Source organism: Lipophrys pholis, assembly GCF_963383615.2.
Source record: "Lipophrys pholis genome assembly, chromosome: 9".
Taxonomy (NCBI): domain Eukaryota; kingdom Metazoa; phylum Chordata; class Actinopteri; order Blenniiformes; family Blenniidae; genus Lipophrys; species Lipophrys pholis.
This window is the reverse complement of record NC_137639.1, coordinates 7,188,745-7,214,639: the sequence shown is the minus strand read 5'-3', so window position 1 is coordinate 7,214,639 and position 25,895 is coordinate 7,188,745. Positions and strand designations below refer to the sequence as shown.

Below are 25,895 nucleotides of genomic sequence, written 5' to 3'. Positions count from 1 at the left end.
TGGGAGTCAACACCATCTTTTTATTTGAATAAGTGACAGATAACCAGAGAAAGTACAAACTCTAGAATTGTTTCTAGCCTGAAAAAAAAGAAAGTTGTGTAAAACTGCTGTACAGGCAACCACTTCCTGACAGTCAAATCTCAAACTTCTCCATTAGATCCTCCTTCAGTGTTACAAATCAACGCCACAACAGGATTTAATAGAAGAAGCGAGATTTTCACGTATCAGAGCCCACATTCCTTTTTATTTGCACAGCAGCCAACTGCCACGTCTCACGTTATGCGACAGAAAAAAAAAAACATGAATTTGGTCTTCCATCTCAAAGCCAATGATAAACTTTAGTCGATGTCCTATTGTGTCGTGTCAAACTGAATCAGTGCAGGGATTTTACAGTGTTTTGAAACTGGACAGCTTCAGATTTGTAAAAACGTGATGAGACAATTGGCTACTGCGCAGAGGATTCTTGGTCTTGAAATGTGGCCCGTCGAGCCCCGTCACCGTGGAGGGAGTGTTCACGCGATGGCTGCCAGGTAGTCTTTCACCTCGGCCGGGGTGAGTCTTTTGAAGCCGGCCTCGTTGCAGATCCCCACCTCGATGTTCTCCTCGGTCATCTGGCCTTCAAAGCTCTCCTGAAACACAAAGATGGAGCGTAAATAACTGGTACCAAGAGCGGAACAAACAACAATGACTCTCTGATATGGAAAAAGCTATCACAGCACCTTCAGCGTTAGGATGGCTGTGTGGATGGCATCTTCCAGTTCCAGATCGTTGTTATACCTGAAAAGATAGTAGAGGAAAAAAAATAAATAAGGCGATCACACACCTTAAATATGATTTATAGCCATTTCAGAGCCGATTGGAATACAATCCCAATTTGAAGATGAGGGAACAATAACAAACATTAAAATGGACAAAGGACAATAGAATTTGCAGTTCCTATATATTAACAGTCGGATATTTACTGCCTTAAAATAATACACAATATTTGTGTGTTTTGGAATCAAGATTTTATATTATCACCACTGAACATCAGGACTTCATGAAATGTGTTTAGCTTTTCAAATGATTCAATATTATTTTCACTTTTATCATCAGATTGAAACTTTGCAGATGAATAACTTTTAATTCGGTCATTGAACACCTCCGATATAAAAGATACTGTTGCTCAATGTGCTGTTCGCACTCTGCAACACCAAACCATGGCAGTCTGCTATATGTAAAATATTTTTTTATTGATCTGACAGTTCTACTAATGCATCTTTACACAATGCATCAACTGTATTGTATTTGGTGCTATGTAAATAAAGTTGAATTGAATCAAAGTATAAGGGTTAACTCTAACTGTGACTACATGAAGTTCTCACCATTTCACAAAAATAAATAGCATTGATGTTTGTACCTTTTTTCAAGGAATGTTTTTCCGTTGACGTAGTTCTTCCCCATGGCTGTGGCCTTCCACGCAAAGTACGCACCCTGCCCATCACAAACACGAGAATTAAGATATTTCTTTTAAGCATAGTTTCTCTCAATCATAGTATTTAATTTTGATCTGCAAAGGCTCTCTGACTGCAATATTGTGATTCATGCAAATGTGAAAAGAAGGAGTGGAGCGTACAGAGGGGTCTGACTGGAACAGGTAGGGGTGGTCTTCATCCCATCCAGCAATCAGCAATGACACGCCGAACGGACGCACTCCACTGGAGGGACCAAACAGTTAAAGTCACATTTAAGACGATGATTTGCATCATTTCTAAACACAAAGATCAACAAAATGCATGCCTAATATTTCATTACATGTTTCTGGTGTCATCTTGTAAGTGGTTGCTGTGACTTTCCCAACTTTGGGGCATTTAAAGGGGTCATATTATGCAAAATTCCCAGACCTGCAATGACGCCCCAAAAGTGAAGAAAGTCTGTCCTCTCTCTCCCTGGCTTGTTTCAGTTTTTAAAAAGTGTGTTGCGCCAACGAGCAAATCAGAACTCAAACCCTATTAGTGTCATCGGGGGTTTAGCCAATCAGAATCAAGTAGGCTCTCCCACAATCAGGCAGCTCTGCTCTGGCACATGGCACCACGAGAGGAAGTACTTCTTCCTCTTCCCAAGATGGGCATGTGTGGGCGGAGCTAGTCCAGTTTACACAGACACAGCAGATTCTGAATGCAGCTCCTATGATCCAATATTAAAATGGAGGAAAATCAAGGAGAAGCTGGATTTGGGGCAATAAACTTTCTTTGAATACAATGTTTTTGGTCCAACGAGACCCACGTGAAAGTGTTGAAAATCTGGATAATATGACCCCTTCAAAGATTGTAGCGTCATGTGGGTGTGTCTTGGCGTCTACCCACCCAGACTGTGTGTACTCCTGCATCACGGAGGCCACTCTCTGGACGAGCTGGCCCGTGGGGATCGGCTCCTGGTAAACCAGGAAGTACTGCTGCGCCAGCTTCCGGGCTCGTCGCACTAAAACCCTGCACATTTGCATCGGTCAGGATATTCATATTTATTAGTCACAGGAATACAAGCAACATATCCAACACGTCGATTTAAAATAAGCTGGTATGGTTTTATTTCAGTATAAACACTTTTCACACCACTGAACTCAATGTTGTTGAGAGAAATAGACGACATGTACAAACAAAGTCCCCACCTGTAGTCCGGCCCCATGCCGCTGTACACCATGCCTATGTGCTTCGTGATGGGCTCCACTTTATGGACGCTCTGTTCATCGTACAGAATGGACTTCTGTTTCTTCTCCGTTGCCAGGACAACTCCATTGGAAGCTGAAAAACAAGAGATAAAATGTTAGAAATACCCGACTTGCAATTTCCCACTACTTCCGACTCACAGCCTTTCTAAAAGCTTGTTTTGTTGCAGCCACGCTGTTATTCTGAAGGCCACACCGTATTTGGCTGTTTTCACACTGGGCAGGTTCGCTTTGATTAAAATAAACTTTAGTTTTTTAAACTAATGTTAACACCTCAATGTCATTTTCATAATATATATTGTTGAAGCTGTTCATACTAAGTATCATGTCCAAAGATGTGCTTTCAAAGCGAACCAGGACTGAAATGCTGGTTAAGTTTATTGGTTTGGGCTGAAACTCAAGAACTCCAATGGCAGTGATGGAAGGATTACAAGAGTGTAACTCCCTGAATCAATGCAACATTCCTCACCAGTAAATACAATTTATAATTGGGAATAAAAATTTGCAGCGTGGTATTCTTCAGTTATGTCAGAGTTAAACTATTCACCATCCAGTCATTGTTTTATTTCCCCACTTCTACTTCACAAGGCAAAGGAACACATCCCTGAACATCTTTAGATTTACTTTAACCAAACTAATATGTCCGTTTCTGTGGCGCTTCTATTGTGTCTGTGTAGTAGTTATTCCCCATAATTGAACTCAGAAACCTTCCACGTGTACAAAAACAGGGGTTACTTTTTAATATCTTAAAGATCAAGACTGATTCAAGTACACAAAAAAACGTAATAAGGGTTTTTTGTTTACTTGAATCAGTCTTGGTCTAATAAGATCAGTATAACTCACAAACACAAATGTCCATAAAGTACTGTTCATAGTTAATGGTTATGAAATAATGGTAATTGCCCCTTGGTGTGAGTGTGTTTGTCCTGTGGTGGACTGGAGACCCGTCCAGGGTGAATCCTGCCCTCGCCCAGGGTTTATCTCGGATTGGCTCCAGCGTACTGCCACCCTGAATAGGTTAAACCAGTATGGGAGATGGATGGATGGATGGAACTGTGCAAATATGTTATATTCTCTGTTCGAAGTGTATAACACCAGTAAAGAACCTTGTGTTGACTGAGCTGCATTAACAAATGGAGTCAAAGCACAGCAATATTTTGATTGGTCACTCATATTTACTCAACACATGGAAGATCTATCGTTGTATGATCGACTCAGACGTGTGTGCTTCTTGTACCTTTGATGCCGACAGAAGGAGCTCCGGCTGCCACAGCCGCCAGGGCATATTCAATCTGGACCAGCTTACCCGAAGGGCTACGAGAGGGAGAAAAATAAATAAATAAATAAATAAATCACGCTGAAGTTATTACAAAATGACCCGCAAAACAATGGCACAAAACTCAAAGACGAAACTGAAACCTACAGACTCATCTCAGCTCGACTAAAGGTAAGTAAACACTTAGGAGTGAGCAGCTACAACATGTACAATTGTTAACTTGTCTTGAACACCATTCATTAGTTCGTTTCAATCACTGATTTTGTAAATGAGCCCAAACAACGTTTCTAATGACAACGCCGATAGCATCCATGCTAACGTTAGCCGATTCATTACCCGGCGATGACAGTGCACCAACGTCAAACGTCCCTTTCACTCCTCCACGCAACACAGAGCACACATTCATTCCGACGGGCGGTCAACGAGAAACATTAAAACGTGCTACAGGGACTTAATTTCCGAAAGTGTAAGTATAAAAGCAAAGTTTACCTAAATGTGGTGAGGGAGAAACTGTAGCCTCGTTCCGCCATGTTGGTTTTCGTCTTCTTCTTCTGCAGTTAAAATTAAATTAAAGTTGCAAATCCACTTAAGGCTGCACAGCGCCTCGTAGAGGCACCAAGTAAACATAACATGTCACGCAAATGACTGAAGTTGTATTTTCATCTGATAAAACATGTGTTTTTATTTTCTTTTTTTTATGAATCTATGAGAGCCATGTTCCACAAAAAGGTTACAACTTCACCCTGTGTTATTTCATACGGGAAAAGATCCATGGATGATACATCATGGATAAAGGTCTGGCTTCTCCATAATAAGTATTTGATTAGGAATAAAGTTGAAGTGACATCTTTTAAACTCCTCCATAAAATCTATAAGGCTAAAATTGATAAGGGACAGATTTAAGAACGCTATTGATGAAAAATTGAGCTTTTGTAATGAATGGCTTGAAACAATTATTCATTTGACTGTAAAATTGTTTAGGTAGACATTATGTGATTTCATTCATATTAATATTGAAAATAAATTCATTTTTGGGAGGTTGAATGTGTTGTTTGGGTCTATTTGATACGTGTATGCTGAAAATGCAATTTTACTTACTGATGAAACATTATTCTTGATGTCAAAGTATTACATTCAATCTTGCAAATACCCTGGGGGTAAAAATCATGTTTTATTACTTTTTAAAACAAGTTCATACATTTAATTTTCTTATTTAAACACTCTGACAAACTGAAGGCAATGCAAACAGTTGAAAATTGGAAAAAAAGCTCTGAATAAACTATCATCCAATAAAGATCTTCTGTTTTAAATCGAGAGCAAAAATATATAAGAAAGAGAAACAATAAGACAAGTCAGCATCTACATTTATACACGGGATCAGTACAGTCATTTCACATATAATTCAGTGTTTTTCTATTTTTCTACAGCTGTGATGACTTGGGAAATAAAAAAAACCCTATTATATTCCTTCGGTCAACTTCTTAGTATTTCCTTCTTTCTTTCTTTCTTTCTTTCTTTCTTTCTTTCTTTCTTTCTTTCTCGTCAAAGTTTGTATTTATTTGTATGATCGTCTGGTTTTTTTTCTTTGTTTTTCTTTGTGAAACGTAATGAGTTACTTTTTCTCTGCAGCTCGCCTTTGTTTGGATTAGTTGCAGTACGACAGGATGGCCGCTAGATGTCAGTCACTCACCGGCCGCTGTGTTGTGACCCGCACATTCACCACACGAAGAGTTCGTCTCTTCCGTCGCGGCTCAGTGACGTGGCTGCTCGGTGACCGTGAGTGGTTTGTGAAAAGGACATGTGCTAAAAAGGATAAACTATGAATTTCTCCTCGGTGTTTAACAGCCTCAGACGGTCTCTGCTACACATTGAGAGCCGGCTGCTGCAGGCCGCTGGACTGGAGCGACAGCTCGGTGAGTTTTGAGCCTGACTGTCAGTTTACTTACTCTCTCTCTCGTCAATTCTCATTGGAATTTCTTCTCAATATTCCTCCTGTGTGCAGCTCCGGCCCTGGCAGTGACTGGCCCCGGCCTCCTGCCTGCTGAGAGCCCGGACCAGACCCCCGGCCTTTGGGACGGCATCCTGTGGATGGCAGCACCCAAGAGTAGACGCTCCATCGAGGTGAACCGCACCAGGAGGAGAGCTGAGAGTAAACTCCTGAAAGTCAAGGTACACTTGAATAACTATGGATTATATGTGTCGAACTCAAGGTCCCTGAGATCCCCGTGTCCTGCATTGTTTAGGTCTCTTCCACTGTCCATACACCTGACTGTTATGAAGAGCTCATTATTGTGCTACATCAGCATTAGATTAAGGTGAACTGAAGCAGGGAGATTTTCTAAAACATGCTGCACCCTGATCCTTGAAGAAAAGGCTTTGATGCCCCTGTCTTAGATCCTCTCTCTTAGAATCATGCTGTGTGCAACATGATTCTGGTAAGTGTGTGTCCAAGCTTTTAGTTAAAATCCTCCAACTAGATTAGACCATAAATCAGTAGATTAAACCCGAAAAGTATATAGTATAATAATCCCTATTAGTGTCTACATAATGTATTGGAACCAAGTACGGAAACTCAAATATTTATAATTGTTGAGCGTAAGCCGCGGTTTGTTTTGCTACTTTTATACATAAACTAATCATACTTTCATCATTTATTAATTTACTCAGGAACCCATAGTGGTGACTTGTCCATTGTGGGAATCAAACTTGCAAAGTCACCACCTCTCCAACCTCAAGTCCACCTACTGCTCACCAAGAACTCGCATACATCAGTGGAAGTGTGTAATTACTCTCAAATAGTCAAAATCAGTACCTTTTTTTAGATTTTATTAGATTAAATCAAACTGAAAATAAAGGATTTAACACACCTTACAACAAAATAAATAAGTCTCGCTATCCCAAAAACCTTGGTGCAGCTGTTAATCTGGCATACAGACAAACAATGCAAATTAAACCTCGAATGGCCTGCCAAATATATGTATATTTTTTAGTATTTGCACCTGTGTGATGGAGGCTGCAGTCAGGTGTTATTACTTTTGTCCTCTCAATACAGAATCGGTCAAATACAGGTCACAACAAAAATGAATTGACTTAAATGACGACAAACTTCTGTGTATTAAATAAAATAAAAGATTTCTCACAAGTCCTTTTGAAAAAAAGTCAAGTGACAGTGTGTGTCTCCTCCTCTGTCCATCGCTCTCAGAACAACATCGAGCCGTGTCCGGAGTGCGGCCACCTCAAGCAGAAACACGTCCTGTGCGGCTTCTGTTACGCTAAAGTGTGCAAGGAGACTTTCCTGATCCGCGAGCAGATTAAAAGAATGGAGGGCGGCCCGCTGTGCGCCCCGGCTGTGGAGACTGTCGTGGTGTACGACGGGGAAACGGCAAGCCAGGAAGACAAAGACAAGAGGATTGTGGAAAGGGCCAGGAAGAGGCCCACGTGGTTCAACAACTGATGCTGCGTTAATGACGCCGGGCATCGTATGTACTTTCTGTGTGACGCAGATAAACACCACATTTATTTTTGTTCTGGCTCACAGGGACCCGCTGGATCAAAGCGACGCGACATCGTGTACCTGTCGTCGTTGTGCAGGAACATTTAAAAATATCCAGCGAGTCTTTTCACTGTTATCACGATTCATTTCTGTTTGTTTTGTATGTGATTGTCGGAGGTGAAGTCGGATGTCTTATGACAAAATATGTGGAATATTCAGATGTTTTCCAATAAAGTCCCTATTTAAAAGAAACTTATCCGGATCCCATCAGTTTGTTTATTATGACGCTAAAACACCAGCAGGAGTTTCGTTCCGTCATAATTTTGAAGTCAAATTTTCAAAAATCTTTCAAAGTGTATATAAAATTTGAATATTCAGCAAACTGTCCAACTAAATATCTCTGGAGACATAACTCTTGAAAACTTAAACACTTTTTTCTAGGCCACAAAAACAAACCAGTCCAGCACATTCAAGTGTAAAGCACGGTGGAAGTACCATCATGCTGTGGGGCTGCTTTATTGCTTTTGATATGAGAGGCACTCGTATCGCAGGAACAATAACATCTGAAGAATACAAACTCATTTCACAAAGTGATGTTCTGACCAGCGTCAGAATCGAGGTGAAGTTTTGGGTCTGAATCCAAATGAGTTCCATCATAAAGAGTTAAAATCTGACACGGAAAGTTGCGTTGCACCTTTTAATTCATGTAATATTCCAGAAGATTTATAAACTGGCCAATAGTGCCAGTTATCTTGAACATGGCGGCGTGTGATGGTTTAGCAGATGAGCATGCGGCGGCTCGCAGCCTACACACCAAAGCACAGATCACGTGATCTGCCAAAAGGAATATATAATTGATTTAATGGCAGGATGACGCTCTTTATAAGCTCATTTGAAGCAGATGTCAGTGGACATGTTTTTATTAAGATGGCAGACGCACTTGGTATATTTTTGCAGCCACGGTGATTGAAGAGCACCAGGAGATCCATAAACACTCATGACACGTTATCCTGAATGAAATTCAATACCAACATTCATGGGCTGCGGATGAATTGATAAATGGCCCTGGTGAAAAACTAATTAGCAGGATGACGGTTGCATATATGTTTTGAAAGCACATTTACCGTTACCACAGCTCCATCTGGTTAGTGAGGATTTATCATCGAGCTGAAGCCGTCCTGTACTGGTTCCAGTGTTGCTGGGACAGGCTGTTTTAGCTGGGACGGGTCCAGCATATCTTCCGCTGGCTCGTCGGGGCCCCTCTGGTTCAGTTTCACCCTCACGGTTGGATGAAAGTTCGGCTCCCGGGAGCACGAGAACTCAAGATTTAAAGTGACAGGCGGCTGACGGAGTGTCGTGAAGTCACGGGTCAAGAGGTGAAGTCGTTCACTCACAGAAGTGTACGTGCCTCCCCCGTGTTTGATCCTGCACCTGAGGTGGAGAGTCGGCGTGTCCAGCTCAGCTGCTGACCGACCGGGACTGGAATCAAAGGGCACTGCAATCTGTGGAAGTAAAGGCTCACATTTTATACTTGCTGATCATCACTCATATTTCAGTGGAGTATGCACACACACACACACACACACACATTCATTTGTTAACGTTACCTTTTAAATAGCAGGAAACAGGATAATCATATAATTTGATTATTGAATTTGGATGTATGTGTTTGGGTGGATAGATAGATTCAGATTATTAGCACAAACAGATTCATAGATTGTTTTTTTCTTTTTGTGTGTGTCTGTATTTTATATCTGGAATGAATGAATTAAAAAATCTGACTGTTCATATCAATTTGGCGTGGAAGCAAATTTTTCTTTGGGTATTTAAATATATTTTTTTTATAATACTTGTACATTTTCAAATATGAACAAAAACAAGCAAAAAATAAAACAAAAGAACAACAACTGAATAAGTATTATTATTATTAAAGCCTGTTCTGACAGTCGGTGATCTTCCTGCTTCCAGCTGCTCTGAGTGTAAGACACTTGAGCAGTGTGGAGATAAAACCCCCGTTCCTGATGCAGGGACCCTCATATCACACTCATCCAGTGAGATTTACTCACTTTAAGGATTTCTCCCGTCACACACATGGAAACATGTGTTTCCCTCAAACCTTGAATTGTGACCGTCGTGCAGACGAGCACAGAAAAGAAAACTGCTTGGTACACAAAGTCCCAGAGGGGAGGTGCTGGTAATAGTTAAGGGCTTTCTGGGTGATATCATGTTTAAGGTTACATCACGGTGTTTTGTTTTTTGTTGTTTTTTTTAATCGAGGAAAACGAGTTCAAACGATCGACGGGTGAAGCGAGTGCAGCTTTACTTCCTGCTGGATTCCTGTGATTGGAAAGAGTTAAAGTTCCTATTGAGCTGGGAAATAACCGCCGGGGCATCTGAAGTGAGGGCATTTGCTACATTCAATACAATGTGACACAGAGGAGTAAAAATAGAAACAAGACTTGATATTCAAGACATTGCACAACTCGCACAGACATATCTGAGACTGCTTGACACACACACACACACACATTGATGATCTGACAGCTTGCTGTGTTGTGTTGGTTGAGTTTTGTTCATCTGGAGGAGGACTGGCGTGGAAGAGACCGTTGTTCCTGAAGCTGCGAAACAATCAGTTCTGTCAGTTGACCTTCACGCCATCACACCATGCACTGTGTGAGCAGAGGAGGCTGCTTCCTGGTGAACTCCTGCTGTGATCTCCAGGAGGACGACCAGTGGAGGAAGGAGAGCTACCAAGCCTGCTGGGTGAGCCAGGTCCTGGAAACCAGGCCGCAGTTTAGGTGGGTTTGTTTTGATGCTTTTGCTTCTCACTGGAATATGATGTTTTGTGCCTTAATCGTCTTCCCCGATGAGCACAGTTGAGTGTTTTGTGGGGTCGGCTGTGAGGCGAGATCAAAGGTTTAACGACTTTCTGTTCTTAAATTTTGTATTTTCAAGGAATTCAGGTTGTTTTGAGAAACCAGCCAGAGAGGGATCGCCATGTTCCCAGTTTGGATAAACAATCAGCCGAATATAAACAGCTTGAAACGTTTACTTAAAAAAAAAAAAAGAAAGAAGTGAAGCTCAAACATGTGGCCACTGTCATCACTGAACATCGCTGAAGAAGCGAAAGAATTTGGGATATTTTAGCTTTTTGGTGGATTCGTCTTAAGATGGTATCAAACGTGAAAATATAAAAACCATGAAGCCCTCGCAGCACTACCACTTAGAAAAACAAAAACTTAAGACTGCAACTTGAAGTTCAAGAATCTAAACCAAATGTTGATTTGTGTTGCAGAGGACGAGGTGAAGGTATAAACCAGTACTCAGTTTAACTGTTTACAAAACTTTTAGTACCATAGCTACTCTTTATCCAGACGCAGAGATAATGTAGAGATAGATAATATAGAAACCATGCAGAGAGTAATGGCTCAGTGCTTAAAGAAACTACTGGAACTAGTTAACCCATCTGTTTTTATGAAGCTGCAGCTTTTCTTAGGAAAAACTAAAACCCCTCACTGCTTGTCTGACGTTTGCCAGAGAGAAACTGTGTCTTCAGGACATGGTAGGCTGTGTCTCCTCCCAGGAGAGCAGTTAAGCACGGTGGAGGGAGCATTATGGGCTGCTTTGCTTGAAGCAGTGCTTCAACTACCGTCAATTTAGAGAAAATACATTTCCAACTTATAAATTTATAAGCATGGCTCTTAAAGGGGTCATATTATTTCATTTTTATTTTACCGGAAAAACCTCGTTGAGATTAAAAATCTCCTTTTCAAGAGTGTCAAGACAGACACCAGTCCATTAAGGCTCCAGACAAAACAAGCACATCAAACGTATAAGAAATAAAGAATTATACAGTTTTTTAAGACTTTCACATGAGACTCGTTGGTCAAACAAGAGGAAGAGGAGGAAGTACTTCCTCTCGTGGTGCCATGTGCCAGAGCAGAGCTGCCTCATTGTGGGAGGGCCTCCTTTTGTAAGAATCGAAAACTCCTCCTGAGTGTTTAGCAGCTCCGCTCAGCGGCTACACGTCATTACAGATGACCTACTCTTTTTACTTCTCACTATTTGGCCGATAATGATTCAGGTTTGTGTGAAACGTGTTCCAGGATGACGCTGTCTGAGACGGACAGCGTTCGCAGGGAGAGCTACAAGCAGCAGCAGGTGGTTCACTTCATGGTGGAGAGGAGCCCCAGCCAGACGCTGACGCTGGGCAGAGACCCTGGAGTCGTGACGAAGCACCAGCTGCCCCTCAAGACCACCAGCCGAGCTCCACATCGCGCCGCCGTCACCTTCGACCGCAACGCGCAGCCCATCGCGTTGGAGGAAGAGTCCGATGGAGCGGAGACCCGGGAGGCCAACCGTCTCGTGAAGCCGGCCAGGGAGAACTTCAGGGCCTCCAGCCTGATGTCCTCTCCCAGACTGAGCTCTCACCGGGTGCAGAGAAGGGAGTGAAGCTCAAGTATTAGTTCTGGTACCTTACATGGTCTTAGTGAACAAATTAAAATGAATTTTTTAATTCGAACGTTTACAAAAAACAAAACAAAAAAAACTTGGACATGAGCCTTTAAAGAATGACGTCTGATCTTCTGAGTAGTTCCAGTTGCTCTTAAATAAGCTACTTGCTATATTGAGCAAATATATTTAATGACATACTTTGAAATAGTTCTGAAACCGACTCTGTCCTTTTGTCGTTGTCAGAGATCTCAGTGTCTAATAAAGCTATTCTGAGCCGTCTGGAGGGTGATTCTGCCTCTCGTTGCACACTTGATCTGGATGAGTGTTAATTCCTTCCTTATATCCCCGTGGTGTACTCCTCTTTCTGTAACTTTATGCAGTGGATGTTTCAACATCGTGATGATTTGCCATTTAAAAAACAAACAAACACGGCAGCATCAGCCAGTGCATGCAATTTCTATAGGATGTTAATAAAGCAGTACTTTTTAGAAGAAACACACAAAAAAGCACATACAAGTCCTTAAACCAAAACTGTATTTAACGGATTGCACAGTGTCAAGTGTCAGCACATCTTCATTTATGGCGCAACACCATCACTTATTCCCCGAGGCAAAAGCAAAAACAGAAGTCCCCAGAAAGGCCTGCTAAGTTAGTGCGACGTTAACGTTTCTTTTTCTTTGTTGTTGTTGTAATATTGCAGTGAAAAGCTTTATTTTGGACACATGCATGTTCAGTAAAGACCCGATTGTTGCAAGGCTCAGACAAACCAGCGATCAGGTACAATAACACCGCCTGACTCACCGGATGGAAAGAAAAATCTAAATCATCAGTATAGATCACACGTGTCGAACTCCAGGCCTCGAGGGCCGCAGCCCTGCACGTTTTGCATGTCTCCCAGCTTCAACACAGCTGATTGCAATGAGCAGCTCGTTATCTGGCTTTGTGCTGAATGTGATGATGAACCATCAGGACATTCAGGGGAGGGAGACATTGAAAACGTGCAGGGCTGCGGCCCACGAGGATCTGAGTTTGACACCCCTGGTATAGATCAAGGAAATTCAAACGGTTAAAGTGAATGACACCGACTGGAGTAAGGCTGGTCAGTCCCACTGTTGGCGTCATACACATCTCCCAGAAAAACTCTGGATCCTGCAGTAATGGTTATGGCGTTGTGTCCCGGAGTGCTTTTTGACGGGTGAATTATTTCAGTATGTGTCAGATGTAACTCAAGTGTTTTTTCAGACGGATGTATCAACACATCCGCGCAAACACCTTCTGTTTTTTTTGAGCCCTGAGTTCATGTGCAAGACGAAGGAGGGAAAATCCCTTACTAACATCAATTCATAGCATTCAAGAGAATGCACTTTAAAAATAAAAAAATAAAAAGACTTTTTAGGGCATTTTTCAAACAAGAGAATAAATCATTTTGATTCTTTACACACATTGAAACCAATGTGGACGTTATTTGACTTATCTAGGTGATGTGGTGCTTCTGAAGCCGCGTGATAGAAACGTTATAAATATTATTCTAGACCAAGGGTGTCAAACATAAAGCCTCTGGGCCAAAACTGGCCCGTGATGGGTTCTAATCCAATCGGCCCAGAAGAAGCCGTCAACTTTTCAATAGTTTCCTTCGGAGTGGTGGACAGAACACAAGATACAGACCAAATGCAACAGTTACAGGAGAGGTTTTTTTTTTGACATTTCACTGGATTTTGCACAAGAAAGTTCCATAACATTATCTTCATGTTGAAATTGTAGCACTTTTTGATCCGAATTGTTTGGTTTTGTAAAAATAGACTTAAATTCTAGACATAGAAAAACATTTAAGTCTTAATTTCTAGGTTCTTATGTTCAGTTTTACTGGTCTGGTCCACTCAAGGTGAGACAGATGTGTATGTGGCCTCTGAACTAAAATGAGTTTGACACCCCTGTCTAGACTGTGACATTATCCTTTTAGAGATATTCACTTGTTTGTAATAGTAGCATTCAAATCAAGATGAGTAGATTTCCATTTTAGATCCAAAGAGTGTCACCATCAGTAAAATTCAAATCAAAGTAGCTCTTTATCGCCCCCCGTTGGTCACTTTGTGCCTGGCTGAATTTTCCCTCCCAACACAGCCTGCTCGGCTCTCTTGTATTTCTGGATGGTGATCTGGAGCTGCCAGTACTTGAGGTACACCCACATGAGGCTTCCGTTCCTCCTCTTGTCCATGTTCATCACTTCCGCACAGTGCTTATCTCTTTTAAAAATGTCCCTCAGGTCAGACTCCAGGTGCAGGTCTGGCCCGAGAGGCTCTTTGACCACCTTCACCAGCATGTTCTTCTCCATTTCCAACCGCTGATCGCGAGGTTGGATGAAGGAGCAGTAGGCGTTCTGCCGCTCCACCAGCTGACCTTCCAGCTCTTTCAGGGTGGCCGAGGCGCGCCGGTACCAGTTGTTCTCTCTGTCCAGGGCCTGATGCAGCACAGCTCCCGCAGCTCCTGAATTCACCATCCGCTGCTTCTCTGTTTCCAAAGCCTCCCTCTCCTTGAGAGAGAAGAACGAGAAGAGGTTTCAGCTGAGAAAGAGAAGATACGTGGATGTCGAGGGATCTTTATCTTTACCTGCTGCAGCTGCTTCCGTTTCTCCATCACCTGGTGGGTCTGTGAGGCCATCGCGTCCCTGAAGCCTTTCACCTTCTGCTTCTCTTTCTCCAGCTCCAGCTCCAGCCTGGCCACCGCCCTGCGCCTCTCTGTCAGCGTCTCCCGGTAACAGGTCTCCATCTCGCTTTTGATTGTGTTCACATCTTTGTCATACTGAGCTTTGGCTTTCTGAATCTCCCTCTGAGACTCCCTGGTCCAGATCCAGCCTTGAGAGGAGACGGCGAGACACACAAGTGACGAGAAGTTAAACTGACGAAGGATGTATCTCACATGCTAGAAATGCACATGATACTCGGTTAAAGTGAAAAAGTAGCCATTCTATGGACATTTCTTTCTGTTCCTACACAGAATTAAGACCACAGCCAGTAAATGAATCTCATCACTTCTTTTTCAAACAGGCCTGATGATTGGAAATCACTCCCCAGCGGATCGCCCTCCTGTATCTCTTGCCTCAAGACTAAACTCATAGCATGATTATAACCAAAAAAAAGTCAGTTTGAGCTTGTTGTATTTGTTTTGTGTACTGTTTTACTTGTAGCTGCTTCCAAATATTTTCATCATGAAGAAATTGAAATCAATTAAAATGTTAATATCTAAACTTCTGTAACTTTCCTTTAGGTCCGCATGGTGACTCAGTAGTTAGTGTTCGAGAAGGTCTGGGTTTAAAATACTAGCCAGGTCTTTCTGTGTGGAGTTTGCATATTCACTCCGTGTGTGTGTGTGTGTGTGTGTGTGTGTGTGTGTGTGTGTGTGTGTGTGTGTGTGTGTGTGTGTGTGTGTGTGTGTGTGTGTGTGTGTGTGTGTGTGTGTGTGTGTGTGGTTAATTGGTGACCCTAAATTACTCTTCGGTGTGAATGTGTGTGGTTGTCCTGGTTGTCGACAGTATGTATGGAGTTTGCACGTTGTCCCCGTGTGTACATGGGTTTCCTCTGGGTATTCTGCTTTCCTCCTACAGTTCAAAAACATGCGACCCTGCACAGGATAAACTGTCATGATGGATGGAAATTTTCCTTCAGGGTGTATTCAACTTTCTGCAGTCTCTTCCAATACAGACACTTTGCTGAAGGGAATCAGAATTTGGAAGTACACAAGGACAATGGTAAATCATCATTTAATAATAAAGATGGCTTCATTATAGTCTTTATAAAGTGGCTCAGCTGGTAGAGTGGTCATCTCTCAACTGGACCATGTCTCCCTGTCCGCATGTTGAAGTGTCCTTGAGTAAGACACTGAACCCCAAAATTGGTCCCAGTGGATGGATTGATCGGCTGTGTGAATGGCATGTGGGAATGTGACAGTAAAGCGCTTTAGGGGCTGTTCAAACAATGGGAATGTGAAGTCCACTAACCATTCATCTGACCCAAAGTTAATTCAGTGTTTAACTGAAATCACGCAGATCAGCTGTTCTGAAAGCTGAGACTCTCAGGCTTTGTCATCAGTACTTACCAAACATGTCTCTCAGACAGGCCCCTCATGTTACCTCATCAGCACACACACACACACACACTGGACACATCTCCTTGTGTAACTCACGAAAAGCAGCCAGCCCCAGCATGGGGACCAGCAAGGCGTAGTTCCATTGGTTGCCATCCCCGGCCCCCGCCCCTCTCCCTCTGGGGTCTGGTTGGATGTTCCATCTAGGGGGATCATTCAAGTTGTTCATGGGGTCCTCTGTCACACATAAACACACAACAAAACATGAGCAATGACACGTTTTCTTCAAATTGTTTTGATTCTGCAGCGAGCTGGAGGCTGGTGGGAGTAAATATTCAGGTTAAAACACGTGCATCAACCAGCGTTTACAATCACCTGATGAGCTGCTTGGTGAAGAAATGTCCTAATAAACGTGATTTAGCATTAGATGTTTGTTAGCATGTTAGCAGCCTCGCATAACCAGGAAGTTTGACAGTACACTAAGCAAGCACCGAGCTAACATGCTAACTACCTTTGAGTTCGGGCTTGCCAGAGTACTTGATACACACACAACAAAGGCAACTATTGGTTTGAAATTCCCGACATCATGTCGGTTAAGGTAATGTTTGTGGATGCATCTCACCTTGAATGGAAAGTCTAGGTCACTTATACATTTGTTCCTGCAGAGCCGACTTACACAAGACCACGCTTTGGGAGCCGATATGAATACAACGTGGGTAGTTCGTGGAAATAGGCATTTATAAAATTCAAATTGTTTGTTAGAATATGAGTCATTTTTCATTCTAAGCTATTTATTAATGTGTTTAAAGTTTGAATCATAGTCAAACAAGACATGTTTATATTTCAATTGTTCAGGTTTGGGGCGTTTAAAAGATAACCTCCCCTTTTTGGAGTGTGGTTCAGTCCAGTGTAACAGAATATCTGCTCCTCCCCGGCTGGTCCAGAAAGGTTCTTCATCTGACAACATGGCGAGTGTCCGTGCCGCGTCCCGTCTCCTCTCCAGGAAGCCACTCTTAAAATCTAAAGCCGTGAGTAATCCTGCGGCAATGTCGATGCTTTTAAACAACCTTCATCTGGTTTAATCGCATGTGCAGCTTGTCTCTTATTATTCCTTTTTCACAGAAAGGCAACATTCACAGCTTTCATAACCAGTCCTTGCTGCCTTGCGTAATCTGTTATGTAGCTGAGGGTGTTTCAATGTGACACCGTGGACTGAAGCTAATTCGCCACTTCTGCTAATACTTAGCCTTTTAACTCAGCCACGGTTTTTATTATTTCAAAAGTTGAACCCTTTTTTGTGTTATGTTTAAAAACCAGACTTGATACAACATCAGTACACCCGGCTGCCCTTGTGCGCGAGCTAAAGCTCGTTAGCTCTTATTGTTTCACTGGATGGTTTTTTTAAAAACTCATATTCTTGTACAGTGAGTTCAAAAACTGTTGTTAATGACAATATGTATATATAAACTAAGTGATCGCAGTTATTAAAGCTTTGTGACTGGCTGCTTTAAATGTGCTGTCAAATTTTGGTAGCCTTCAAAACGATGAAGTCATTAGTACATGTTTATTACAACATGTACTTTCTGCTGCTTGTGTTAGATGCTGCTGCTTTTGTGTGATTTATGCTCTGATCTAAAGTTTTTTTAAATCTGTTGCCAGGTCCCTGCTGTTGCAGTCCAGGGCTCCAGAGATTTTCACTTCTCCATCTATGGCAAGAAGCACACCAAAGTGTCCGACGATGTAAGTTATTGTCCCTGATTAGGATCCATACTGAGACATGCTGCAGGTGCAAATGAGAGATTTGTCTTGACTTAGGCCAGAAGCTCCCAACGTTTTCTTCAGGGACCCACATTTTCTTTTACCATTATAAACCTCTGTAACCCTCCCACCACCACATCCTGTACCATTTAAAATGAAGGAACCTCATAACACACTATATGTGAAATACAGTTTTTTGTTGTGTCCTCTAACGAAGAGTTACATTTCTCTGAGGATAAACACAACAGAGTCACAGTTAGAAGTCCCGGCTTACAACAAAAGGAATTAGGCATGAAATAGACTTTTAAGAAAGTGCATAGACATAAACTCATTTAAAATATATACATTAAAAAATACTCAAGCAGAAACATTCTAAAAGGTGCATGCACAGTGCAGTGCGAGGTAGCGGAAAGTCAACTGTATACTTGGTATACTGCGTTCATGTGTCTGCAAGAGAATTTGTGTGTGTGAGCAGAAGGCATGCACAGTTTTAAACTTTCATGAGTTTTTCACCGTAAAAGATTGATTCAGCTCTACTTTTGTCCATTGTTTCAATGAAACCACATTCTATGTATGTCTCTCTTGACAGATTTCTGGTTATCTTATCTTACAGAATGTAAACGCTTAAAACTAGTAGTTTTGTGACACGAATGAATAATTACTAAGGCATAGCCCTTAAAATCAAGAGTACTTTTTTTTCCCCCAGATCTCCACTCAGTATCCAGTGGTGGACCATGAGTTCGATGCTGTGGTGGTCGGAGCTGGAGGAGCAGGGCTCAGGGCAGCGTTTGGCCTGTCTGAGGCTGGCTTCAACACTGCCTGCGTCACTAAGCTGTTCCCCACCCGGTCTCACACCGTCGCTGCGCAGGTATAAGAAAACACTCTGTGTTGTGTTTCCTTAGTGTCGGTGGCCGCCATTCGCCTCTTCAATGTTATTCAGTCGTCTGATAACGTTGTGGTTTTCAGGGCGGGATCAATGCAGCTCTGGGAAACATGGAGAACGACGATTGGAGGTGGCACTTCTATGACACAGTGAAGGGATCCGATTGGCTTGGAGACCAGGACGCCATCCACTACATGACGGAGCAGGCACCTGCAGCCGTGGTGGAGGTAAGAGCTCACAGTCACATGTAGACATACATAAACTGTTTCATTTGCTTACAAACACAAAGCTTGAACCCCTAAAGATGTAAATCATCAGATCCCGATCCATCATCTAATGCTCTTTGATTGTTTAATTGCATTGAGAAAATCGATGTAATAAAATCTGGTTTATTTATTATCAATCCATCTGGCCCACACAACCCCAGCATTCAACTCTGATGTTAACCCTCTCTCTTTCTCCCAGCTGGAGAACTTTGGGATGCCGTTCAGCCGCACTGAGGACGGGAAGATCTACCAGAGAGCTTTTGGTGGTCAGAGTCTCAAGTATGGAAAGGGAGGTCAGGCCCACCGCTGCTGCTGCGTAGCAGACAGGACGGGACACTCGCTACTGCACACGCTCTATGGAAGGGTAAGTGCTCCGCCCCCTTCACTCATTCATTCTGTGCATTGGTAAAACCTGCACTATTTAAATGCTTTCTCTCGCTTCGCGTCTTCTGCACAGTCCCTCCGTTATGACACCAGTTACTTCGTGGAGTATTTTGCTCTGGACTTGCTGATGGAAAATGGGGAGTGTAAAGGAGTGATTGCTCTGTGCATGGAGGACGGGTCCATTCACCGCTTCAGAGCTCAGAACACTGTCATCGCAACTGGGTAGGAGACGCTGTGAATCATCACTCCTGTCACTTTTGACACTTAATCTTTCTCTTTTGTCTGTATTTTTGTTTAAACAGCAGATTGTGAAAGTTTAAAAACATGTTTTTGTCCGGTTCCTTCCAGCGGTTATGGAAGAACCTACTTCAGCTGCACGTCTGCCCACACCAGCACGGGCGACGGGAACGCCATGGTGACCAGGGCTGGTCTGCCTTGTCAGGACTTGGAGTTTGTACAGTTCCATCCCACCGGTGAGAAAGCAACTTATTAACTTATTAAGCCGCGGCCCTGACGTCAACGTGCTTCTTTTACTGAAGCGTTAGAGAGACGAGTGTGTTGAGGTGTGAACGCTCAGTCAGGGACTTGAAGCACGTGTTGAGATTTCTTAATGTGGTTCAACGACCAACAACCATTCAGGGAATTGTTATATAATAAACCCGTTTGAGTAACAAAATGTTTTGAAAGAAGGGATAAATGTTGCCTGTTGGTTTACATTGGACTTTAAAAATAGACCTCCCTTCAATAAAGACAAACGGTCTTCTTTATTTTTGTCACTGCTGGACATTTGACACCCGACGCTATAGTTGGCTAAGAAGTAGCTCCGCCTTGTTTGAGGTGGCCGCAGGCGGAGACACCGGACAGTGTTTGTTGTTTTTACATCAATTTATAATTGATACAACCACTTGTGAAGTTGCTCCGTTATTAAAGTGCAGCCGACTCTCCCTTCTATGAACAGCTGCAGACATTAACATCATTTTTCAAACCGCTTAAAATAATTCAAAGATTTACATTTAGCAAGCTTGATTTTATATGGTAAAATGTGTAAACTGGACCAACTTTTAGGAGAAACTTAAATTTTCTTGTGATTTGGGTGGTGTAATAAAGCTTTTACCATTTCATGCTCTCAATATTGACTTAGTGCTTCATTCATGATCCAGTTTGTTGTTTCATTAGTTTGCATCAGAGCTGGCGGTTGTTATTTGTCAATAATTCATCATGGAGCCAGAAGCCCGGTGATACCCGTTGTGAATTATCATGACAAGCCCAAAGAATGTGATGTACTATCCCGGATGAGCGACGCATGAGTCTGAGGGTTGGACTGAAACAAAAACCAAAACGAGTCTCTTGGCAGAGATACGGTGCCTTTAGCGTGTGATTTCTCGCAGGGATCTACGGCGCCGGCTGCCTGATCACAGAAGGCTGCCGCGGTGAGGGGGGGATCCTGATCAACAGCGAGGGAGAGCGCTTCATGGAGCGCTACGCGCCCAACGCTAAAGACCTGGCCTCCAGAGATGTGGTGTCCCGCTCCATGACCATTGAGATCAGAGAGGGCAGGTGCGGGAATCAGCCGAGTGTTTGACAGGCGTGAGTACAGGCTAAAAGAGCCAAAGCCCCCCCCTGACGTTTCACTGTTATGGCTTCAGGGGCGTCGGCCCGGAGAAGGACCACGTCCACCTGCAGCTCCACCACCTGCCTCCCCAGCAGCTGGCCACCAGGCTGCCCGGCATTTCAGAGACCGCCATGATCTTCGCTGGAGTCGACGTCACCAAAGAGCCCATTCCCGTCCTCCCAACCGTTCATTACAACATGGGAGGAGTCCCCACAAACTACAAGGGACAGGTGAGCAACTCGTGCACACACACGCACACACACACACACACATATGCATCTAAGTACTTTTCTTCCGGTAAGAGTTTCCTTAAGACTCCATTCCATCCCGACAGGTGATCACTTACACTGAGGGTGAGGACAAGGTGGTGCCTGGACTGTACGCCTGCGGCGAGGCAGCTTGTGCCAGCGTCCACGGCGCCAACAGGCTGGGCGCCAACTCTCTGCTGGACCTGGTGGTGTTCGGCAGAGCCTGTGCTCTCACCATTGCTGAGGAGCACAAACCAGGTGGGGGATTTCACCAGAGACAAAATCGAATGTTATTATAGAATTTAAAAACCGAGCCCGGGCGTTTTCAAAACGTCGCGTTTTCTGGACTCCGGGCACTGATGACCCCCACAACACAACCAAAGTTTAGCATTTTTACTTGGAAATATTGTCAAAAAAAGACTTCCTTATTCAATTTCACACTTGGATGAAAACAGTAAAAGCAGTTGACAGGATTTAACGAGCTTTTGTTTTGATATGAATTCCCATCGCTGCTTAGTCGACATTATAATCTCATCCAGCAGGATTATGTCAGTGTTTTTAGAACGTGCTGCACAGCTTACTTCACCGCTATCGCTCGTGTTTCCTCTCCAGGAGAGAAACTGTCTCCCCTGCAGCCCAATGCAGGTGAAGAGTCGGTGGCCAACCTGGACAAGTTGAGGTTTGCCGACGGCTCACTGAGAACCTCCGAGATCAGACTCAACATGCAGAAGGTGCACAGAAACAAATGCATTGATGTGTGTTGCGTGCCGCACAGCGGAGACTGGTGTTAACACAAGTTCCTCTGCAGACCATGCAGGCTCACGCCGCCGTCTTCCGTACCGGCTCCGTTCTGAAGGAGGGCTGCGATAAGATGGACGACATTTACCAGACCATGGACGACCTCAAGACCTTTGACAGAGGTGCCGCTTCACTTTCATTCATTTTCTCAGCTTTTCTCTCGCAGTAGTAGCTGTAATCACAGTACATTGACGAATGACTATCCTCTTCCTGTCTCTGTTTGTAGGCATTGTGTGGAACACAGACTTGGTGGAGACGCTGGAGTTGCAGAACCTGATGCTGAACGCCGTCCAGACCATCCACTCCGCTGAGCAGAGGAAGGAGAGCAGAGGAGCCCATGCCAGAGAAGACTTTAAGGTGACTTTTACTTTATTTACAAAGCATACGTTTCTGATTTCTCAAGTTTAAACGTTAACATTTTTATAATTGTCTCCAAACCCGGATGTTACTAAATGGTGGACTGCTAAATACTACATTGTGTACTGCTAAATACTACATTGTGACGTGATAGATTGTAGGACTAGTTGATATTGAACGAACCAAACACCAAAGGATATGTTATGAAAGAAACATACTTATTTAAAAGCACATAACTGAACCAATATAAAGATGTATACAATATATGTACATGGATATTATATCTACAAAGAGGTATACTAAATGAAATGTAACTTCAGAAGCCACATACAGTCCAGTTTCATCTTGAGTTGCTGGACTGGTAAAATAATGCTATAATAACCTTTGAATTTACACTTGAAGGTTTTTGTTTGTGGTGGCCACGGTGTGCAGGATGTACAGGATTAATTATGCAAGATCACACATTTAGTACTAAAATGACTACAACCTCAACATAAAGTCAATTTTAATGAAACATTCTGCTGCAAAATACAGTGAAATGTTAAAAGGAAATCCCATATAGCCCCTTGCTTGGTGGTTTCTGGGGCTGATTGGAGCTTTTTGCGGCCGGTTTTGGTCCACGGGCCTCATGTTTGACAGAAGTAAACTTCACAGCAGCACCGAGCTGCAGGAGGCTGTCCCTCATTAAGGTGCGTTAACAGTTAAAACCTCCGTGCTCGACTATTTGTCTGCTCTTACAGGGTCCCTCGTCCGAGGTTCTAGTGGACACATATTTTAGACTCAAATTTGCACAACGAAAATTGATTTTAGCTACAAATTCAATTAATCGACTTTTTGCCCAGCCCTACTACCTTGGGTCCAATTTTGCTTTTCAGACTATCTGAGGTCAGAGTCCAGCTCATAGTTCAAAGTGATTGTTTATGGCCTCTTTATTTAAGACGGATGTCAAATGAACCAATATGAATGAGTTGAGCGCGACTCTGGGCGTGGTGCATCGAGTGGGCGTTTCCTTATTTATTGAACACACTCATAATAAAGTCGGGCCCCTGACAGCTTTTCTTTAAACTGTGTTTTAGGACCGGGTTGATGAGTATGACTACTCCAAGCCCCTGCAGGGCCAGGAGAAGAAGCCCTTCGAGCAGCACTGGAGGAAGCACACCATGTCCTACGTCGAGCCCAAAACGGGAAAGGTACAGTCAGCTGGAGGGAGTTCTGTGCATGCGCTTTACTTTGACGTTCCAAATGAAGATTTGAAATGGAGTCCCTGCGGCTGTGGCAGTGTGCAGTCGTCACTGATGTCCTCTTTTTTTTTCTTCTCACTCATGCCAGGTGACGTTGGAGTACAGGCCCGTCATCGACACCTCCCTGAACGAGCAGGACTGCGCTCACGTCCCTCCTGCCATCCGCTCCTACTAAGAACACCCCTCCACCTCCCTCCCGCCCTCCCACATCCACCTCACTTATCCAAGTCTCATTTAAACTCTTATTTAAGGAAATACCTTTTCTGTACTAAGACATTTTAAGAGGAAACGCTTCCGCCTGCACTATTGTACCCATTCAGAATTGTTCAATACAAAAAGTGAAGCCTTTGTGTCCCCTGCCTGTTCCTGTCCTTCACGTGTGTTTTGCCTTCATTCGATCTATTTATGGTAGCTGGAGGTTCAGGAGGGTTTCTGCGATCTTTCACGGCGCGTCAGCTGCTCTTGTGTTTTTCACGAATCAAAGAGGGAAAAAGGCGGCTGAGGGAAATCGGGTTCTTGGCTGGGGAATAGTTAAAGCGTTGCACCACATCAGCTTGGCTTTCTGCGATGACATTATACTCTCATTTGCTCAGCGCACGCTTATTGTACTCATGGCTCGGGTTGAGAGAAGACACGATGGAAGTGATTGTATTTCGAGATGCACTCGCAGTGGGAATAGCTGCAGAGGGGAGATTTTCAAGTATGTAAATATTGCATAAATGTACAATAAATATTGTGAGTTATACTGTGTATGTACTAGTGAACATACAGGTTTTGTCTCTTCATCACTCTCTGTGGCCTTCGGTTGGATAGTATTTACTCTTGTGTTACATTCAGTTTGGTCAACATCTGACTGAGGCTGGAATAACCTCTCACAACTCACTGTAAACGTTTTAGGAAGCTTGAAGTGATGGTCTCAGAGGCACCGCGAGGTGTTGCTTTCTCTTGAATCACATTTCCAGTTAGATGGCGAAGTGCACAGAGTTACGTCATCGGGTGCTCATCAAGTGTTCCTCAATATTCCATTTATTTTTCTGATTACTGTAACGCTTGAAGTGACAGAGCAGCGTCAGAATGGATGGTTTCCGTTAAGAACAAACGCAGAAATGTATGTGTGGCCGTAGCGTTTGACGGGCAACTGGAATTTACCACCTTTTACTGCAATAAACGGTAAATTGAAGCATGCGTTTGGTGTGTCAGCTTGAAATACACAACTAAAATCACACACCGTGCTTCTGGTGGCGAATCAGTGATGGGGTGGCTTAATTTATTTGCCTGTTTGGGTTGGAAAAAGTTGATTTTATTTGCCATTTGTACTTGTTTTCATATGTTCAATAAAATGTAGGCTACTCGTAGAGATTGAAGTGTTTTGTCTTTCTGTGGTGGGGAAAGGGCTCAACGAAACAACACAAATTCGATATATACAATTGGTGAATCTTTTTAATACGAAAAAGAACAAGAATGGTACATTTGGATTTAAAGGTCACATATTATGTCAAATTGACTGGTCTGACAATTTTCTAACAATATGTGTCCCCATAGCCTGTGTAGGAGGCCCCAGAAGAGGAGAAAGTCTGTCATCTCACTCACTTGCTTGCTCCACCTTTCAGCGAATGTGTGCTCATACAGGCGAGAGATTTTCCCTTCATGATGTCATACAGGGACATACCCACTCCCTCTGGTAGTGCATACTCACATTGACCCGCCCACAGGTAGGTGAGCTCTGCCCTTTAAAATGAAAGGTGGGCGCCATTTTTTTCTCCTAGTAAATGCTACTGGAACACAGAACAAAGAGCCCCTTCGTACACATGTGGGCTTACAAACAAACTCCTTCTCCCACACAAACGGGAAATGACAAAGTGAAAATACATACATAATGTATGATAAATTTCCATATGGAATTACAACATTTTGACAACAGTCTGCAAGGCTTGTATTTACAGCATCAACACAAATGATTTCATCGCCTCAGCCAACACAACTGTGCAGGGACCGTCTGCAAATTGCAAAACTGCTACGACAGCGAAAATGGAAAATGACAAACTACATATCACTATCAGATCAAGTGTTGTAGTGTGATCAAGTGAAAGTTGCAGAGATTTTGGTGACACTGCAGTGAATACCAGTCACCCAATTAGGTATTTTTGTGGTATTTGTCTTTGTTTTTGAAGCAGTTTGTAATTTGCAGACGGTCCCCGCTCTCCAGTCTCACAGCTGGCTGCTCATAGAGAACAATGTTGTTTCTGCTGCGCCAAATACAATGACCTTTGACAAAAATGAGCATGTAGCATATTGCCTATACCTCCCAATGGGAAAGAGGCATCATTTGTGTGTTGATGA

General features: G+C 43.1%; 5 protein-coding genes across 9 annotated transcripts; 3 read left to right on the top strand and 2 right to left on the bottom strand.

Moving 5' to 3' along the window:
* psma2a (proteasome 20S subunit alpha 2a) lies at positions 1 to 4,533 on the bottom strand. 2 transcript variants are annotated; one of them, XR_013935618.1, is made up of 9 exons: positions 4,470 to 4,533; positions 3,942 to 4,018; positions 2,648 to 2,780; positions 2,346 to 2,468; positions 1,616 to 1,697; positions 1,400 to 1,473; positions 720 to 777; positions 455 to 629; positions 1 to 262 (listed from the first exon to the last, which is right to left on the bottom strand). XR_013935618.1 is itself a non-coding variant. In XM_080471496.1 (8 exons), exons 1-8 carry the CDS (start codon positions 4,508 to 4,510, stop codon positions 513 to 515), a joined length of 705 nt encoding a protein of 234 aa, XP_080327622.1. In that variant the 5' UTR covers positions 4,511 to 4,533; the 3' UTR covers positions 1 to 512. The 2 variants fall into 2 exon arrangements, 1 of the variants encoding a protein (XP_080327622.1); XM_080471496.1 differs by having other exon boundaries at positions 1 to 629.
* Positions 4,534 to 5,723: 1,190 nt separating this feature from the next.
* On the top strand, positions 5,724 to 7,707 carry mrpl32 (mitochondrial ribosomal protein L32). Its single transcript, XM_080471494.1, has 3 exons — positions 5,724 to 5,893; positions 5,983 to 6,149; positions 7,183 to 7,707. Exons 1-3 carry the CDS (start codon positions 5,800 to 5,802, stop codon positions 7,432 to 7,434), a joined length of 513 nt encoding a protein of 170 aa, XP_080327620.1. The 5' UTR covers positions 5,724 to 5,799; the 3' UTR covers positions 7,435 to 7,707.
* Positions 7,708 to 9,734: 2,027 nt separating this feature from the next.
* LOC308114393 (telethonin) lies at positions 9,735 to 12,246 on the top strand. The gene is made up of 2 exons (XM_080471249.1): positions 9,735 to 10,271; positions 11,580 to 12,246. Exons 1-2 carry the CDS (start codon positions 10,138 to 10,140, stop codon positions 11,923 to 11,925), a joined length of 480 nt encoding a protein of 159 aa, XP_080327375.1. The 5' UTR covers positions 9,735 to 10,137; the 3' UTR covers positions 11,926 to 12,246.
* A 1,306-nt stretch (positions 12,247 to 13,552) lies between these two features.
* Positions 13,553 to 16,967, bottom strand: ccdc127a (coiled-coil domain containing 127a). 4 transcript variants are annotated; one of them, XM_080471245.1, is made up of 4 exons: positions 16,631 to 16,967; positions 16,108 to 16,245; positions 14,536 to 14,780; positions 13,553 to 14,458 (listed from the first exon to the last, which is right to left on the bottom strand). In XM_080471245.1, the coding sequence occupies exons 2-4, from the start codon at positions 16,235 to 16,237 to the stop codon at positions 14,012 to 14,014; spliced, it is 822 nt and encodes a 273-aa protein (XP_080327371.1). In that variant the 5' UTR covers positions 16,238 to 16,245; positions 16,631 to 16,967; the 3' UTR covers positions 13,553 to 14,011. The 4 variants fall into 4 exon arrangements, with proteins under 4 accessions (XP_080327371.1, XP_080327374.1, XP_080327372.1 ...); XM_080471248.1 differs by having other exon boundaries at positions 16,108 to 16,211; positions 16,631 to 16,692; XM_080471246.1 differs by having other exon boundaries at positions 16,384 to 16,637.
* Positions 16,959 to 24,917, top strand: sdha (succinate dehydrogenase complex, subunit A, flavoprotein (Fp)). The gene is made up of 15 exons (XM_080471244.1): positions 16,959 to 17,036; positions 17,668 to 17,748; positions 18,473 to 18,634; positions 18,733 to 18,876; positions 19,115 to 19,279; positions 19,373 to 19,521; positions 19,648 to 19,772; positions 20,688 to 20,856; positions 20,946 to 21,141; positions 21,246 to 21,417; positions 21,772 to 21,890; positions 21,968 to 22,079; positions 22,184 to 22,314; positions 23,391 to 23,504; positions 23,644 to 24,917. The coding sequence occupies exons 1-15, from the start codon at positions 16,974 to 16,976 to the stop codon at positions 23,728 to 23,730; spliced, it is 1,989 nt and encodes a 662-aa protein (XP_080327370.1). The 5' UTR covers positions 16,959 to 16,973; the 3' UTR covers positions 23,731 to 24,917.
* Positions 24,918 to 25,895: the final 978 nt, after the last annotated feature.